General features: G+C 37.8%; 1 protein-coding gene across 1 annotated transcript in view; it reads right to left on the reverse strand.

The window, feature by feature from the left end:
* LOC135224889 (uncharacterized) overlaps positions 1-19,557 on the reverse strand; it is a 51,098-nt gene extending 31,541 nt beyond the window's left edge. The window contains exon 1 of the mRNA XM_064264213.1: positions 19,449-19,557. Within this exon, the coding sequence (XP_064120283.1) occupies positions 19,449-19,557 (109 nt within the window). The remainder of the gene's footprint in view (positions 1-19,448) is intronic.
* Between the last annotated feature and the right edge of the window lie 1,321 nt (positions 19,558-20,878).

Here is a 20,878-nt window from a genome sequence, read left to right on the forward strand (position 1 = left end):
TTAAGTGTACCAGGCAGATCTTGCTGTGTGAATCCCGTATAGGAGGGGATAGTGCCGTTAGTGCAATTCATGCGTGGTGCACTGTAAACATGACTTGAAGTTCATTACAGAGTCCCTTCGACCCCTAGCTGCAACCCCCTTTCATTCCTTCTATTGTACCTACGATCACATTCTTTCTTCCATCTGACTTTTCACCTTTTGTAACAATTGTTTCAAAGTGCAACTGCGAGATTTACCTCTTGTTACAACGTTCGGCCTTTATGGGTCCCTGCGCCTGGCTTTTGGCCTAAATTCTCTATTCAATCCTTACTGTGTGAATGGGGCACACTGGCTTGGCTACAACAGTGGTCACCAGCCTGTCGACCTGGTATGTTAGTGACAGGTAAGGGACTTGCTACGGCAGGTCAAAAAAGTTGTCGCAATTATAACACTGCTGTACCTCTAGTATTAAATTATCCATTTACTTTTGCCACATGAACGTATTCGGCTGTCTCTCTGGGTTTCGTCTGGAACCATTGTGGCACCCACAACAACACTCCCAAAGTCCGTTACGATTTTCTGAGGTTTTTCAGGAATGGGGTCGGGTCGGGTGGGGTGGGGATTGCGAGTAAACTCGCAGTCAGGTTATTAAAGTATACTCCGTTTTGTTCTCAATGAAGCTGATCTTTCCAAGATAAAATTGAGCCTAAAATTCGTTCATTAAGAGGAATTAGTTGTGGGGAGAGAGAGAGAGAGAGAGAGAGAGAGAGAGAGAATGATCATGATTTATGTAGGTTCTTACCTCAGCTAATTGCCGACTTTTCCCCCCTACTGGCTGTGCTGTGCAGCCTACATGTGGGTGGTTTAATTAATTTGATTGGAATGGAACGTTAATTCCCGTTCCAGTTTCACCACAAAGTCGTTCCGGAAAATATATTCCCTCCGTTCGGTGCTGGAAAATTGTACGTATACGGGTAAACATTTACCCAAGAATAATTCACAACCTTCGTAATCCCCATAAGCGATTAGTGCCGTCAGTGCATCTCACGTGGTACACTGCAGACACTACTTGAGGTGCATTGCAGCGTTCCCTTCGGTCCCTAGCTGCAACTTCTTTCATTCCTTTTACTGTACCTCCATTCATTTTCTCTTTCATCCATCTTGCTATCCAACCTCTCCTAACAATTCTTTCATTGTGCAACTCCTGTTACATCTTTCAAACCCTTCTACTCTCAATTTGGGTCTCAGTAATGAATGACCTCACAGGTCGCAGCGCTGGGCCTTTGTCCTAAATTCTATATTACATTCCACTCCACAAGCTTCAAAAAAGCTCTTGTAAACACCCTCACAAAATATAGGATTTTGTGACAGTAGAATTGTTTGAATTCTAATGTATACTTGGGACAGGTGGTGTAGTGGCAGGTCATTCTTGAAAATGAGTTGGCTGAGGCATATAGGTCAGAGAATCATTAGCCTGAATGTTTAATGACCTACCTTTTGATGTCAGGTATCGATTCATACAGGAACAATACATTACAGGACCTTGATGAGAACTTTCATGGAGGGGCGTTGATCAAAGATTCGTAAATCACACGGTATGGGAGAACTCGGACAAATTATATAATTTCAAATAAGGACGTTAGCTTGCTGTACTATACTACCATATATGAAGTTGTGCAGAGAGAATAATGAGTTACTAGAAGCCTTTCGCAATGGGTATATTTTGCATTAACCTATCCGTAGCGTGCTTATGCTCAATGTGTCTTGCTTTAAGTCTAATAAATGGCATTTCTACTGGAAAGAGGAGGACCACACAAACAGAATTTTCAGATGCCATCTACACCTTTTTCACCCGAAAGGTTAATTGCCGGTGATTCGCGCAAAAAAATAAAAAGAATATACCGTCGCTTTCGCAGTCTCATTTCCGTTCTGAGAAATTTACCCATCAGTTAGTTTTCGTGACTTCTTTGAATGCTTTCTTTTCCTTCTCATTAACCCGAGCGAATGATTTAATTGTAATTAATGGACTTGATTTATCGCTTTAATTCCACCGAGGGGTTCAAGAGTTGACAAATGATAGACGTGCGAATTACTCGACTTGAATAGCTTTCCATTCGTTTGATGTTTTATTTTTATTTTTTTTATCAAATCCGCCCATGGTCAAAGGAAAGAAAACATGCATATCCTTTTATTTTCTCGTCTCTACTTAAAAAAATATCGATTTTTTTCTTTTTAATTTGATTCCATTTTTCTTCATGGCAGCTTTTCTGTTGTGTATAGCTTTTTAAATGCATTTTTGTATATGTATACATATTTATAGGTATATAAAGTATATATTTATATATTTGCAGGTATATATATATATATATATATATAATATATATATATATATATATATATATATATATCTACACGTATATATACTGTTATATATATATTTATTTATGTGTGTGTGTACATATATGTATATGTATATATATATATAATATATATATATATATATTATATATATATATATGTATACATATACATATATATAGGGTTTCATGTATATCTTGCAAAAGTTCTGTTATGCATTCATTAACTTACACATAGTTTACCAAGTGTGTGAATGTTTGGGCTTGTGTCTGCTTGCGTAAATCTAAATCTGTATGGAGAGAGGCTTTAGTCTGGTATCAGTTGGTTTCTGGAACACACTCGTGCACGCGCGCACATCCATTACTGTGGACCGATTCAGGAGTTTGAACTTTAAGAATGAAAAAAAATAAAAATGAGAATTAATGTGACTTCCTCCTCAGAATGATTGTCCTTCAATTGTAACTGTCACATGGTAGAGGGTGAGGTGGCGCTCATACCCCACGCACATCGGCTAATGGGCCATGTATCAACCGATATTTAATTAAAAAGTTAAAGACCTTTCTTCGCGTCCCCAGGATAATTGATTCAGCCAGTTTACAAGGTATGTGTTCAGTCATGCGGTGTCAAACAAATATACTATTTGATAGCATTTCATTGCCAGTGTCATAAGATTTTTTTATTTTTCATTTTGTTCCCTCTTTACTTTCATGCTTTCTATCTCGCTGCATGTCTTAGTTGTATATATATTTATTTACAGATGTTTGTTTTTGTTTTTATGGAATTTTTACGTTGCATGGAACCAGTGGTTATTCAGCAACGGGACCAACGGCTTTACGTGACTTCCGAACCACGTCGAGAGTGAAATTCTATCACCAGAAATACACATCTCTTACTCCTCAATGGAATGGCCGAGAATCGAACTCGCGGCCACCGAGGTAGGACGCCAACACCATACCAACCACGCCACTGAGCCGCTTTATTTACAGATGTGAAATCGCTGTTTTTTCCTTTTTGTTTGTATCTTTTAAGGTAAAATCTCAACTAGAATTTATCATTATAATCTTCATCAAATAGCTTATAGTTCGTTTTGACCAGCATTGTTATAAAATATCCTTAGGAGCATCAAAGATTTTTATCATTATTATCGTCCACGCAATTCATTTATTTCATATATACATTAGGACTTCAATAGGTGCAGAATCAACTACCTTCCAAGGTATAGTAGATTAGTCTAAAATCAAATATTTAAACAAAAGACCCAATAAAAGAAAAATCACCACAGAAAGAAATATCAAAGATCCTTCATGAAACTCCGCCACCTAAGTTACTCGGCCACAGTAAGTCTTGAACATCCTTCTGCCACAGTAAGTCTTGAACATCCTTCTGCCACAGTAAGTCTTGAACTTCCTTCTGCTGGAGGGAAGAATACTCGCTTTGACTTGTGACCCAGAATGGTCCTTGAGTCTTTGGATCCCCAGAGAGCAATTTTGTTTCTCATCATGAGGCTGGTTACCAGGCTGTGGTGGATGATGACTATTTGTGAAACACTCGTTGGTGGCAATTCTCAGAAGGGAATTTGCTTCCTGTTTGTAAGCTGTCCCATTGTCATTTTTATGATGAATTATTGTATTTGGACCTCATCCATTTTCTTCCTTTATGATGTCCTCTTATGTTGCTGGGGTATCCATTGTGCTTGAACGTTTGCAGCAGACTCTCCAACTCTGTATGGACAGATTTCCAGGTAAGAGAAGACCGTTCTAATGGGGACACCAGTGACGAACCTCGTGTAGGATTCTATGCTCCCCCCTCCCCCTCACCCCGGACAACCCCCACCCTCCGCATTAAGGCAGTGCCCCATATTTGTAGTTTAGCGTAGGTGGATGTACGATAACGGGCTTTCTTGCAACGAGGACGGCAGTTGTGAAATTGAGAGCGAATTAGCTTTCAAGGCTGCTTCCTGGTTTTACTGCATCGTCAACTTATTTGGTGGTCACGATGCCATCCATATTTCTGCCATTGTTGATCTCTGGTGACTGCTGAAGGCCTTGGCCTCTGTAGCAGCCATAAGCATGTTGGCGAAGAGCCCTTCAAGGGGCGATCCACTGCCACGCCCACCAGCATATTAGTGATCTGTGTTAAGACTCGGCTTATCGGAGAAATTAGGACAAATCAGCGTTCAGAATTCGCTTGAAGCAATGACGTCATTATCCAAGCATTCATTCTTACTAGTGACGTATATTTTCTCTGTTGATGAATTATAATCTAATATGTATACTATCCGTTTTTTCATTCGGGTTATTCATTAATTACTCTTATCGTCTAAATAGCTCTTAATTTTTAACATAATTCAAGTTTAATTAATGATGAAAACCGAGGAAGTAGAACACTTTTATGCATTCGTATGATTCATTAAACTGCCCTTCTTGAACATGATTCTCGTTTGTAAATAAACAATTCATTCATACAGTCTAGAGCCACTTATTTAAGAGCAGTTTATCATTCCCCTCTTAGTAATGGATGGCAAGGAAAAGCTATCAAATTTCGAGAAATTCCAGAATGTAGACATTCAAACCAGTGACAGTAGCGACATTATTGAATTAAGGACAAATGTAACAACACAAGAGCAGGGAAGGAATGGCTGGAATACCTAGTACTCGAAGAATATGCAAATTTCGTTTAATGGCTTTTCCCTTTATCCTTATCAAGTTTAAAGATGAGTTTACTCATAGATATAGAGAAGAGAGATTGTACAGACAACTCCAATTGTTATGTGATGATTCTGAGAAATGGCGCGGCCTCGACGGCAGAGACCAGCAGCAACAAAGCCACTTCTGGCACCCCAGTGCTTGGCCAACAGCTGTGTTCCATACAGAAACAGGATCACACGAGAACAGGGGACCATATTTCATAAGATAGTGACATCTATCACTCTTGAACATCTTTATAACTGTCGAAACAACCTCAAGTAAACGTGTGTTAGATATTAATCAACTTGCAGTCAACTAGTACACACCTGCTTTTCGAGCTACTAATAAAATAAAATAATGAATGTTGTAGTAAGCTCTTTATCAAAGCCTATTTGACATTAAATTCATGTAGCTTAATAAATTATCGTGTAGGGTTGCTTTCAGTCCATGTAACCACGGTTAAGGGTGACAATTTTCCCTACTACTACAGTGTACAGTTGCCTTAAGTAAAGTATTCCTTTACCACGTGCCCTTATGTTTCACGAAAATGGTCTGGTAGTAACACCCCAATGAAGCCTGTTTGTCTTGTAACAACAAATGTGAATGGTCGAGCTATTGGATGCCAATGCTCATATTTTCTAATCATTACTGTAGACAATATATTAATGATATACGAATAATAGTTCACATTACAAGTGAAATGAGTTCCTGTAAAACAAATAGAAAAATAGTATAGTAGCAGAGTAATAAAAAAAGCAATGATTAAAATCGTATTCTGTCCTTATTGACCATAATTGTCAACCTTCGTTCCATTTAGGTGTGGCTGCTGCAGGCGTTTGCTGGAGTCCAACTTTTGTTCATGGTACCTAGATCATTATTAGGTGTCAATTTCAGAATATAATTATTTGAAAGGAAATAAATACCTTAGAATTTACACAATCCATCTATTTTTGCGTCCTGTCCATTAAATTTTTTAAGTTTTTAATAAAAATCTAATTGAAACTGAATTTGATTAATTTTTTGTGTGAAAATTAGCACCAAACTTCTCTTGAAGGGAACACGTAGTTCAGTTGGCTACATCCAGTAAAATTGCTATTCATTCTTTTTCGTGTTTAACAAGTATTGTTCCTCATTTCAGTAATTGCAGCTTTGTATTTTCCTGACTCTTCCCTGATAGAGCACCAGTGTCATTTTTTGCTTTCCTTCTCGTTAGGATCAAATTAAATGACAGTCCGTTTAACCAACGGCTCCCCCACCCCTCATTACTGATTCTCAAGCCCCCCAACCCCACAACCCTTTACTTATTCCCCAGTCCCGCCCTCCCTCCATCCTCAGGTAGCCCTGCAACCTCCCAGGTCACTCCTAACATGTCGTGTGGGGAAATCAGTAATCCCAATATTCCAACGGTCACATTTTACAAACTTATGGAACTACAGTCTAATAAGTTCTGTTTGCCTATGCTTCAAGGTCAACCCTTAATATTAATTTAATATTTTGCTTCTTGTTCTAGATTTTTTTGGAAGGGGGTTTTGGTTTGGTCAAGGTAAGTCATTCATAGCACCCCATTCTCCTCATGATTAGAGAGCAGCAGTACATAGGTCTTAACAGAATTTAGCGTTACCCTTTACTACAAATGATCAACCTGTTATTTAATTTTTTGAGTAAATCTGATTCGACTGGCATTTCACCAAGCTTAATTTTTTTTTCGAAGCAAAGAAATCTGTTACAACCTATTAAATATGTTTATAAGATGCACATAACGCTTCCTGGCATCTCAGGATATAATTATGAGATGAAAGTGTTTGTGAAAGTAAAGCAACAGGATGCAAAATCTTTTTGTTCCTTCTTTTGGTGCTTTTCCTGTTAGCCATGAACACTTTAAGTAGGTCAACGCCAACCAAACCTACATATGTGAAGTGAAAGATGTTTTACATACACACACTGCACTGAAGGTGGTCTGGAGACCACGAGGCTGGATTCTTCTGACCACATCTTGAGCTCGACTTACGTCGAATGACTCATTAACTTGGTCTCGTGACCAATGTCCTTGATGTTTTCATCCGAGGCTGCAATATATTTAATGTGTTTTAATAGAGCCTAAACACTGTTCTGCAGTTTTGAAGTCTCCAGGTATAAGGATAACCAATTACTGGAGAGCAGCAATGAATTCTCCAAGAGTATAAATAACTACTTATTGAAGAGCAAGCAGCATTGAAGTCTCCAAAAAGATGGACAACTACTTAACCCTTACTGGATGGGTAAATATATCAATATGCAATTTACAAAAAAAAAAAAATACCATCAATGGAAAGAGGAAGATATGCAAATATACATGATGAAACAAAAATTCTAACAAATATTCTCTACCTTCCACAAGAAAATGACTATTTACAACCCTTTGTGGGGCCTCTTTTAAAAGACAATAGTACATTTTACCAACTTATGTTTTTTGTAATGAATAATGTTATTTTGATTTGTAAAAATATAATGCTCACACAATATCAAAACAGATAAAAATAAAATCAGTAACAAATTCTTAGCATATTCGTTGAAAAATATTTACGTAAATTTACCGAGAAATAAGATTCAGTAAAAAATTTTTACTTTTACATGTTTTTTTTTATATTTCTCTGCACTTTTATTTATAAAATTACATTTATAACCAACATACTATCGTAAAAGGCAAGGACAAAAAACAACAACTATCCCTTAGTATATTTACGAGCAAATTTACAAAAAGATGTCATGTGAGACAGAGCTGTAATACTATCCCCCTTGAAGTTACAAACCGAATTGAAGTCCTGAGATGCCTGCTTATGCTTTTAGCCAGTGTAAAAGTTGCCATTAGTGAATTTATGGGCTACAAAAGTATAGGCACCTCTTTCCCGCCCGATTCTTTCCAAATTGATGGTGCTTAATATTGTTTATCTACAGGATCAATCCGTCCACCACCCCAAACCATGAATGTAGAGGACTACTTACTGGAGGCCACGTTGAAGTCTCCAGGAATATAGATAACTACTTATTGAAGAGCAGCATTGAAGTCTCCAGAAATATGGATAACTACTTACTGGAGAATAGAATTGAAGTCTCCATGAATATATATAGATAACTACTTACTGGAGAGCAGCATTGAATTCTCCATGAATTTAGATAACTACTCATTGAAGAGCAGCATTGAAGTCTCCATAAATATAGATGACTACTTACTGGAGATCAGCATTGAAGTCTCCATGAATATAGATAACTACTTACTTGAGAGTAGCATTGAAGTCTCCAGAAATATGGATAACTACTTACTGGAGAGACGAAATGAAGTCTCCATGAATATAGATAACTACTCACTGGAGAGCAGTATTGAAGTCTCCATGAATATATTACTACTTATTGGAGAGTAGCATTAAAGTCTCCATGAATATGGATAACTACTTCCTGGAGAGCAGCATTGAAGTCTCCAGGAAAAGAAATAACTACCTACTGGAGGCAGCATTGAAGTCTCCATGAATATAGATAACTACTTAATGGGGACAGCTTGAAGTCTCCATGAAGGTAGATAACTATTTACTAGAGGCAGCATTGAAGTCTCAAGGAGGATACACTTACTAGAGGCAGCATTGAAGTCTCAAGGAATATAGATAACTACTTACTGGAGGCAGCATCGAATTCTCCAGGAATATAGATAACTACTTACTGGAGGCAGCATTGAAGTCTCCAAGAATGTAGATAACTACTTACTGGAGGCAGCATCGAATTCTCCAGGAATATAGATAACTACTTACTGGAGGCAGCATTGAAGTCTCCAAGAATGTAGATAACTACTTACTGGAGGCAGCATTGAATTCTCCAGGAATATAGATAACTACTTACTGGAGGCAGCATTGAAGTCTCCATGAATATAGATAACTACTTATTGAAGAGCAGCATTGAAGTCTCCATAAATATAGATGTCTACTTACTGGAGAGCAGCATTGAAGTCTCCATGAACATAGATAACTACTTACTGGAGAGTAGCATTGAAGTCTCCAGAAATATGGATAACTGCTTACTGGAGAGCCGCATTGAAGTCTCCATGAATATAGATTACTACGTCCTGGAGGCAGCATTGAAGTCTCCAGGAATGTAGATAATTACTTACTGGAGGCAGCATTGAAGTCTCCATGAATGTAGATAATTACTTAATGGAAGCAGCATTGAAGTCTCCAGGAGAATAGATAACTATTTACTGGAGGCAAAATATTAATTTACTAATAATTACTATGTTCTGCAGTCTGCAGGTAATATGTCATAATCATACTGACCTGTAATTCAACATATTTATTTACATTGTAGAGTCTAAGTTAGGCTAGCCTATAAGGGTTTCATAGGTAGCCACGACTTGAGTTCATTTCATAGTCTGTGGAGGGGGACAGATAAAAACATCAGCATTCCTGAATGTTATGCCAAATTAAGTTAGGCTATGGCGGGCTACTCTTTGTTATTTTATGATCAACCCTGTTAGACTGGCTAGTTGGTAAAGTTTATTTGAAGGCTAGCTAGTATAACTTTGAAGTATAGGATAAAAATGATAACGGTAAAATTGAAGAACAGCCTACTACCTTCAAGCATTATGGCAGATCAAATTCAGCCGAGCCCTCTGCATATACAAGGAGGCTTGAGAACTTACTGACGACATTGTAAATAAAATTGTAATATTTCATCAACACATACAACTGCAGCAAGCTCTGGGCTAGCCCTCGTGATATTACCTATGTATATTGGAGTACTAGTAGTACGGAAAATTGTGACTCTTAACCGTGTTATATGGACTGAAAGTACCCCTACATGCTATTTTATTAGGACACATGAATTTAAATAGGCTTCAATAAAGAGCTTACTACAATATTCAATATTTTATTTTATCAGTAGTTGACAGCAAGTTATTAATATCTAACACACGTTTGTTTGACATTGTTTAAACAGTTATAAAGATTTTCAAGAATGAAAAATATCACTATCTTATGAAATATGGTCCCCTGTTCTCGTGTGTGATCCTGTTTCTGTATGGAACACAGCTGTTGGCCAAGCACTGGGGTGCCAGAAGTGGCTTTGTTGCTGCTGGTCTCTGCAGTCGAGGCCGCGCCATTTCTCAGAATCATCACATAACAATGGGAGTTGTCTGTACAATCTCTCTCTTCTCTATATCTATGAGTAAACCCAACTTGAAACTTGATAAGGATAAAGGGAAAAGCCATTAAACGAAATTTGCATATTCTTCGAGCACTAGGTATTCCAGCCATTCCTTGCCTGTTCTTGTGTTGTTACATTTGTCCTTAATTCAATAATGTCGCTACTGTCACTGGTTTGAATATCTACATTCTGGAATTTCTCGAAATTTGATAGCTTTTCCTTGCCATCCATTGCTAAGGGAGGAATGATAGACTGCTCTTAAATAAGCGGCTCTAGACCGTATGAATGAATTGTTTATTTACAAATGAGAATCATGTTCAAGAAGGGCAGTTTAATGAATCATACGAATACATAAAAGTGTTCTACTTCCTCTGTTTTCATCATTAATTAAACTTAAATTTTGTTAGAAATTAAGAGCTATTTAGACAATAAGAGTAATTAATGAATAACCCGAGCGAAAAAAACGGATAGTATGCATATTAGATTATAATTTATCAACAGAGAAAATATACGACACTAGCGGATAATTATCGTACACACAGTAAGAATGAATGCTAGGATAATGAGGTCATTGCCTCAAGCGAATTCTGAACGCTGATTTGTCCTAATTTCTCCCATGAGCCGAGTCTTAACACAGATCACAAATATGCCGCCCGCATCTATCAGAAAAGTTATCTATTTTTTGTGAAAGAAGAAAAGGGCCTTCATTATACATGGCATATTCTAAAAATAAATAAATAAAATAAAATTAATGAACATATCCTTGTTACTACACATTTTCTTTGGCGGTGAAAATGTCAAAAAGGGAAAAAGTTGAGAGAGCGCGAGAACGCCGAGGTTCAGAATTTAACCTATTCCTAACTCAATGAGCAGTTAAATTTTCAGAAAACAGAAACTGTACAAAGCCATGACATAGATCAGATCTTGATGGCAATTTTTCTTTAAAAATTTTCATATACTTCAAGAAGATATCTCTTGGTATTTTCGACTGCCAAAGACTTTAATGATTCCATCATCGTTGGGCTTCAAATGTGATGACATTTGAGAATTCCACTTAGTGATGTACTTCAATATACCTAAATAATGTTCAAGTTTAAAGATCTTCGCCCGAAATTGGACATAACTAAATAAACCTTTTACATTGTTCGCCTTTAAAATCCTTAGGAAATAAGAGAAAGCTAATTGAATTTCAAAATATACTCGGACAAATCTTATGATTTACATAAGAAAGGCCACTGTTACGTAATAAAAAGAGATTGTCTGAAGAGAGAGAGAGAGCTTTTAAGAATATAGGTTTAACGCTACTTGATAACCATAGCTAATGCTGATTGTGGTGCCCTATAAATCTCCAAAAAGACCCTTTACCAAATAACCATACATGTAAACATAGCTCTGCCAAGCTCAGTGACTGGAGATCGAAAGGATTAATCGGTGCGGTAAGTTGACTTAAGCCATTTAATAATACCTTACAGGATCAAGTGTCAACACACTTTCCCAGGAAATGTTTAGCTGTGTAACTGAAAAATTGCTCAGAAAGGACAGTTCCCCCCACCCCCGCCCCCCCAAATCTGGTTGTTTGCCGTCCCTATTCTATTAGCAGTATTCTAGTGGACGTCTGGCGTTACTGAGTGCCTATATAACTACCAGTGACTATTTCTTCCTTCTGAGTTACTGTTAGTAACTTAGGCCGATTACAGATACTCTGAGTTCCTGTCTTTTGTTAGATTCTGACCGGTAACCGAAGACGGCGATTAAATTAATTGCCCTGTTACTTCAAGATTTCCTTTTCGTAGAAAAATTCTCAAATTATTGATGCGCAAAAAAGGCAACGAACCAGAGGTTCACTGATATTCTCCCAGCAAAAATCTTGATCTTCTTTTGGTATAATTCCCATTTGCAAAAGGATTCCATTATTCGAAACTGAAGGGGTCTGCGTTCAGAAATTGAACCCTTTCAAGATGTCTCCTGGAAGACGACCGCAACGCTTACTCGTGTTCCTGACAACAATATTAATTTCCAAGACTAGATGCTCTAGCGGAGAACTGACAGCATTCAAGTGGGCAGGATTAGGAAATTGTGGATACGGTTTGGTATCCTTTGGAGCAACTTCTGACGTCCTTTGCGCCATCAGCTGTGCTAGGAGTAAGTATACTTTTTTTTAAAAGTAATGTTACTTGTTGACGGCATTTCCAGGTCCTGCACCCAGGACCCCCTTATCAAATTAACATTTTATTCATCAGATGTATTTGATCACACAGCAAATTCCACATTCACTGTTTGATTTTCCATATCATGGCATTGATTAAACAAAAAGATTTTAAGTTTCTTTTTGAAAGACTTCTAATCCTCAATCTGCCTCAGCTCAAGAGGATATTTGTTGTATAATCTGTGAGCTGCATATGTAAAGGCTCTGGAGCCACAGACTTTGGAAAAATGCGGCTCTATCAACTTGCAACCATCTGTAACTAGTATTGTACCAGCTCGATTTATTGGTTGTATAAACTGTAGTGGGTCGCTCAAATACCGAGAAGAGCCGTTCTTAACAACCTGATGGGTCAAAAGAATAGAGTGTCAATGGGTAGGATAGAGTTAAGAACAACTTCGCCCGTAGTTTCACTCGGAGTAACACAAAATACTTAATATCCACGAGAGGAGAGAGACTGCTATATATCCATGATATTGGTTTAGAACAGAAATCCCTAAACTCCATTGACAACGCTTTCTCTTGGTTTATTTTGCTTACAGAAAACGGACCGGATTCTCAAAACTACGGAATATGAATCAGAGTTGGTTTTCAACAATTTTTTCCCCCTTTTTATTTACTTGCTGGGAGAAACTGAATACACTCCGCAAATATGACCATAATGTCATTCAGGCTGATAGATGTACTAGCCATTTGTAACTGAAGATTTGTCAGGATCGTATTGTGAATTTGAGAAGCAGTGAAAATAATATAGTAAGTCATTGGTGATCGGCCAAAGTACAGAAAACGTTACAGGTGTTGAAAAATGTTTCTGCTGAGCACTATAATATAGTTTTATAGTCTAAAGAAATATATAGTATACATATAATTCCTTCATTTGTCGACCTGTCTTAATTTCTTGTGTTTTGTGGTGTTCTAAAACTAGTTACATGCAGGACTGATTTCTTTAAACAAACTCAAGATTTAATTTTGGTTTTCTTAACGGAAGTAGTTTATCTTGTGTTGCAAATCTATTCGATAAGTCCTCATATACTCAGGTAGGTAAATTAATAATTCTTCCCTTCACTTTATCCTTTTTCATATCATTCATTTTATTTTTTGAAATTTGAGATTGTGTATTTGTACTGTTTTGTTAAGATGTATATTATCGTACAATGATCAGCCTACCGAATGTCTTTTATCCGAAATGTAAAATGTTATAACTTTGTTTTTCTTTCTTCACGAAGCTGTAATGTGTTTGTGCGTATGTGTAAGGAAGTACATTTTGGAAGTGATCTGTGTTTTCACATTTAAAAATTTTACTCTTTCGTCCTGAGGTTCGAACTGCGCCGGATTCAGCTACGACCACGAGATCGCAAACGGTCAAACAGAGACCTCCGGTCGCTGCGACCTGCACGGGACGATATATTCGCCCGACCTTAGCGAGCACATCGACTGCTTTGTCCCTCTCACGACTTCTTTTCCTCAACAACCCACAACAGTTCTGTCTACAAGTTTGTCTGCTGGAAGTACAGCATCTACAACCACATCAAGTGCATCGCCAACAACAGCTGCATCTTCTACAACGACTTCATCGATGACAACAGCTGCATTGCCAACTACCGAGACTACAGCTATTACATCGCCAACCACATTGACAACGGTAAGATGTTATCTTTAGTGAAAATCTGATTTTGAAAAGCTCAATCATTTCAAGGTCGGAAGCCTTTTCTTTGGACCCTAACATCAGGTGACTGGATTGGACTACGGCTGGTGCTTTTGAGGACTGGCCAGCATCTCCCAGAAGGCTGATTGAATTATTGATTGGGGGTTATATGGCAATTTAATTATCAGGGACATTGACACCATCTCATTCACAGTGGCACAGTTAGTAAGGGGTGGCCTGGGAAGCAACAGTGAAATTGATAACTCACTGACACTTGCTAAAATAAAATTTAAAAAAACATTCAAATTAAAAATTAAATACTAAATTTGGGTGTAGTACATGTTCATTCTGCTACCCAATCACTGTGTTCCCATTCTGGTTTGTTGGGAATGTAGGTGCATGATTTATCTGTGCTGAACTTCATCGGAATATTGCCAGAATCGGAATATATCCCCAAAACGACTTTTCTCTCAGAAGTTCTCATTAACTACCTATCGAACGAAATTAACAGCAACCTGCTATCGATACCAGATCTTGAATATTTCGGAAAACTCTTACAAATCATTCATTTTGTTTATTCATTTATTTATTTTTATGTTGGTTTTGGCGTTTCTGTACTTTATCATTATCACTGCAGTATTCGTAACTGTTGATGTCGATTTGGTTATATATTTTTTCCCGTTTTTCGTTTCGTATCATATATACCATTCTGTCAAAACTGCTGTTATCAATATTGCTAACCTTCAGTATTTGTATTAGTTATGATTATCGCCCTGTAATTGTTTCCACGGCCCTCATATTTATAATGATCGCTGTCACTTAATCGATATTATAATTCATTACAGCTGTGACAGCTGGAACTTTAGTAGCAAGAAACAAAAATTTAATATTGCCGATGGTCCTACGTCAAAGATGGAGACTTCTTTTTTTCCATTCTTGTTTACAATATTTGCTAATTAAATTGGGTTTCATTTCTTTAGTAATAAGGAAGTATTATATTTACATATAGGAAAAATTAAATAGCATTGATCCCTTCAACAAAAAATACTTGCGAAAGTTGTTTGAACTTGAATCTTTCAAAAAAAAATTATAATGTTTGTAAGAGTGAATTCATTAGACTATATTCTTAATGTTTAATTACTAGAGTGACGTGAATGGAAGCAAATGATAGATTCAGTCACCAGCCTGTGCCCCAGCTTGGCTCCTATAGGACCCAGTAGGTCCTGAGGCCCAGTGACCGTAGGTATAACCGACGCTGAATAATTCTTGTAGGTACATTTCACCAAAAGGTCTTAGCTTTCTGTTGGTGTATTGGATAGCGCGGTGGGCTCGATAATCGAGTTCGCCGGTTCGAGTCGTCCTCGGACTTCGAACAAGGCTTCCGCTCAGACTTCAGATTAGTACTGTCTCTGTGGGGGACAGAGATGGGAACATTATACCACTTTGACTTTGAAAGCAGAAGCGTTTTATTATTTTGCGATTTCACATTGGGACATTATCTTAGAACAGTTAATTTGTAATATTGCCAGTTGTAATAATGATATTCAAAATTCATTTGTATCCTAGATGGGGAATTTAATACATTCCCAAAAGACTGCCTTCAAGGACTTGAATCATAGAAATAGACAGGAAACCTGGGGGCATTAGATTACTGGAATGAATCAAGGCTGTTTTCTTAACGAGTCGTGAAACAAGTTTTGAAATTAACTGCTCTAAGCTCGAACTGCATCCGCACAAAGAATAATATTACAAAATTGGCAAACCAGTTCCTTCAGTTACCTACACGATATGCATTCCCATCATTTCTTTTTCTTTTTCTTTAATTATGGGGGGGGAATGGGGCGGTGTTGTGGATGAAGGAAGGAGCATGATATATCATTGCTGATCTGTATTATCCGAACATTGCCCAAAAATACATTTCTCCGAAGCTCAATTACATTTCTCCGAAGCTCACGTGGATTATTTGCAAGTTAACAGCGAGCAGGTACCGATACTGTTTCTTGAATATCTCGAAATACTGTTACAAATTCTTGTTATTACATTATTTGTTTATTTTCTTTTGTTGATTCTTTTATCATTATCACTGCAGTATGCGTCGTAGTCGTTATTATAGATTTATTTTTTTTTTTGGTTGCATATCTTCAATTTCCATCGAAATTACTGTTATCAATTTTGCTGATATTCAATATTGGTAATAGTGATAATTATCGCCCTGCAATTGTTTCCACGGTCCTCGCATGAATAACGATGGCTGTCACTGATATCGATATTGTAATTCATTTATAGTTGTGACAGCTATTGCTGATGGCTACGGTCCTTCATCAACGACAGAGACTTCTTTTCTTCTTCTTCTTCTTCTTCTTCTTCTTCTTCTTCTTGACTTCATTTTTTTCTAATGAAATCAGGTTGTATTTCGTTAAGGATAAGTATCATATTTAACTCCAGAAAGTAAACTAAGATAGCATCCATCCCTTTACCAAAACCAGTCAGGAATGTTACCAGAGTTTTTATGTTTTTCATAGCGTTTGTAAAGGAATTTATCAAGCTATACTCCTAAAGCTAGATAACTAGATTGGCGTGAAAGGAACCAAATAAGAGAAAGAGATACTCTCCAGCATCTGCGCCCAGTCCGCACAACACAGTGGCCGTAGATTACTTGCCGTAGATTTAACCGACGCAGCGTTCTTGTGGGTAAATTGTACTTACCTTCTCCAGCTTCCTGTTGGTGTATTGGATAGCGCGGAGGACTCGTTATTTGAGTTTCCCGGTTCGAGTCGCCCCCGGACTTCGAGCAAGGCTTCCGCTCAGACTTCAGGTTAGTACTGTCTCTGTGGGGGACAGAGATGGGAACATTATACCGACTTTGACTTGAGGCAGAAGCATTTCTATCATTTTAAGATTTCACTCCCGAGCGTCTCCCATGAACCGCAATGAATTACTTCGAAAAATGGCCAGTTACTTACACAATGATGCTATAAATTCATTTAAGTCCTACTGGAAATTGGTAGCTAATGGATTTAGTAATGAACTTAGAACTTAGGTTAACTGTTTTCAAGCATGTTCATTAGCCATTCTTGGCTGAATCTTCAACGGTATTCCAGAGAGTGAATCATACAGAGAACATAGAGAGGTTCATTAGGTGATAGAAATGTACCAAGAATGGAGCTTTTAACGAGTGGTCAGTGTCTCCCAGAAGGCTGATTGAGAGATTGATTGCGGGTTGCTTGGCGTCGGAACTGCCATGGCCATTGAAGTCACCTCATTGAAGATGGAAGACAGTAAAAGTAAACTGGAAAACAAGACTGGTGTCAAATTTTGTGGTTGAACCAACTGCAAAAAATACATAAAATAAAGAGCATGAGTGAATGTTCCTTGTGTTACCCGTTCGCTGTGTGTTAACCATTCCAATGAAACATTAGTGCCGAGTTAGATTATTCGAATATCGCCCAAAAAGACTTCCCTCCGAAGTTCACGTGTTAATTATCGAACGAAATTAACAGCGAACTGCTGTCGATGATGCCAGTCTTGAATATTTCGAAACACCGCAACAGATCAATTTACCCGTAATTTTGTTCTGAGTTTTGATGTTTCTGTGCTTTTATCATTGCAGCATTCGTAGCTGTTGGTGTTAATGTTGTAATCGATTTTGTGTGTATTTCTTTTCTTATCATAATCACCATTCCATCGAAATTACTGTTATTGATATTGCTAATCATCAGTAATTATTGCCGTGTAATGTTTCCGTGGTCATCCTATTAAATAATGATTACTGTCATTGATACTGGAATTATAAGTCATATATTTGTGGCAGGTCGATCATTAGTAGCAAGAAACAAAGCAAAAATAAATAAATAAAATTTTTAAAAATATCGACTCCCTCCATCAAAGTCAAGACTTCCCTTTTCCCTTCTTGCCTCCAATATATTGTAATTAAATTTTATTTCTTTACTGATAAGTATAATATTTACCTGTAGTAAGTGAATTAAGACGGCATCCATCCCTTTAACAGAACTACTTTGGAAAGCTACTCGAACTTTTATCGTCTATCTTTTGTCAATCTTGCGGTTTTCATTGTTTGTAAGAGAATTTATCAAGCTACACTCCTTATGCTGAATTATTAGACTGACGTGAATGAAACCAAATAAAAGATTGACTCACGCTCCAGCGATATTACTTTAAAGAATCACACCAAAACATTTGTTGAGATTCACACCAAAACATCTGCGATCTAGCCCTTTCACCTCAGTGACCGTGGATTTAACCAGCGTTGCCTTCTTGTAAGGAAATTGTGTGGGAAAAGAACAGCTTCTTGTTGGTGTATTGGAAAGCGCGGTGGACTTGATATTCGAGTTCGCCGGTTCGAGTCGTCCCCGGGCTTCGAACAAGGCTTCCTTTCAGACTTCAAGTTAGTACTGTCTCTGTGGGGGACAGAGATGGGAACATTATGAAGTCTGATAAACATAACTTTCTTTTTAAAACTCTTACTAAAATTATCCTGCTGCAAAGCCGCTTGAAGTAATTGTTATTTCACTAAAGTATCGGCAATTAAGACAATTTCAGTTATTAGATTTATAAAGTATTGTGTTTAGTAACCAAGGAACTTCGACCATACATTTCACTTTATCAGAAATGTAATCAATATTGGTTTAAGATTTATCCAGTTAATTCTTTCTTAAACTGACGTTGTGTGGACATAAACAACCATTATTAAATATGGTACCTTTAATTCAATTTGATCAAGAACGTTGGATTGAAGTAACCCCTAGTTCTTGTAGGCAAAATGCATATGAATAATTCATTTTCTGTTGGTGTAATCCCTACCTCTGTGGACTCGGTGTCAGAGTTCACACTCTGTTTTCGAGTTCGCCCGTCCCTTAAGAATCCTTGGATCAATTGCACATTTTATGAATTCTTGACTCTTGTGGTTTTGAATTAAAAACCCGGCGGAAGCCAGTTCTGATTTTAAAGATTTTTAGACAGAAAATTTTCGAAATCAAGTTTAGAATTCAAGTCAGTAGCCAGTACCATTAATGACTGACTAGCTAAGGTAAGACGGTGATTGGTTTGGTCATTTGATTAAAGTAACAACGATCAACTAGTGCCAGTTACTACTCCCTTACATATTATAATTTTACTATGCATTTCTTTCCCATTTCAGAATAAAAGGAAATAATTCCGCAACAGGAAACGTCAGCCTTCATATTTCAATATACGTAGTACCGGGATAAGTTTTTAGGGATTCGCTGATGTACAAAGGAAGAGGGTTGTAATTGAATTATATTGATCTAAAGCAAAAATATTTTCAGGAAAATATAATGCCATGGATTTGACGAAAAGTTAACTGATAAAGATGACAGGTACTGTATTAGACCATGGCCAATGTTTAGCATAGGTATGATTTAAGAATTACTTTGTGTATTGGTGGTGTTTTTGCAACAGTCATAATTGCAGTTATTATTGCTACCATATCCATTATCATCTCCGGTAGAAATATTTTCAGCTATGATTACCATCGCCATCGTCTTCATCACAGTTCCTATTACCAGTGCCATTGCACATCAGCAGGGGTAGCTTCTTTTTTTTTTTTAATGGCCCCATTCCATTCTGTCATTCCAGGTGCCATCGACGACCACCACCTCAACGGCTCCAGCCGGCGTCATCAAACCCACCTCACTGACCGGCACCAACAGCAATCCGAGCAGCAGTTCGAGTTCCTGCGCCAATAATGGCGGCATCGTTGGTGTCTACGAGAAGACACCAGGAGACGAATACTACCTACTGTGCAAGCCTGGCCAAATCCCTTCCAAACTGGAAACCCCATTAGGCGGTGCAACAAGGCAGACCTTGAGGAATGTTACTCCACTTGTGGCAAAAACGAGATCTACCTCGGTTTCTATCGCCAGTCCGGGAAGAATTTCGGGCCTTGTGCCCCAATCACTTCGTCCACCCCTAAGCTAAATAATTCTGACTGCCACACGGTGTCGGCTAATACGCAAGAAAATCCCGACAGTTCACAGTATCTACAGTGGATGTTCTGTGGAGACGGCGACGACTTGAGTAAATACTACAGCATCACAGATGTGGTTCTTGAAAAGGCTCCTGTCGGTGCTGGTAAAAGGTACGTTCTCAAACAGATTGTCTGTTGTCGAATTATGTAAGTTTCATAGACGACTGTACTGCTGTGAGACTGCGGCTGTTGAGATCTTTTGATAACAGAAGTGCAACTCTCTCTCTCTCTCTCTCTCTCTCTCTCCTCTCTGCACCTTGGTCATAATGTCTGCCGGGGTTAAACATCTTTCATTTTCCGTAGCTTCAAGAAGGTAAAAACTATGTTAACCCAGAAAGGACTTTCATCAGTGGAGATGTTTGGTAAATCTTGTGCTGGTTTCAAACCATAAGTAAAGTTGGATTATGTGATTGATGATTTCTTGATTATCCTCAGAATCCATTTTTTTCTGATTACACTAGAGGGATGTCAACCTAACAAGTTCGGCCACCGTACGGTAACTTAGAAAACAAGTACGAGATTATTAAATCATTCGTTAGAAGGAAAATAGTTTACATTTCTCGCAGACTCCTCCTTTGCTTCAGCTGTTCATAAGGGAATTTTCCGAATTTTTAAAACGGCACCAAAATAGCGGTTCTTTATACAACGTATATACTCCTTTGAATGATGTCTGGAAATTAATCATTGCTCAAGATATGCGTCAGGTGGCTAAGTGGTGCACTCGTAGCTTGAGGAAGCACGATGATGCATATGGATGAAGGCATCCTTTGAAAAAACTGAAAGGATAAACCATGATTGTAGCCAAGAACCGAAGTGACTTCAAAAACACCTTT

The sequence above is a fragment of the Macrobrachium nipponense genome, chromosome 12, assembly GCF_015104395.2.
Source record: "Macrobrachium nipponense isolate FS-2020 chromosome 12, ASM1510439v2, whole genome shotgun sequence".
Lineage (NCBI taxonomy): Eukaryota > Metazoa > Arthropoda > Malacostraca > Decapoda > Palaemonidae > Macrobrachium > Macrobrachium nipponense.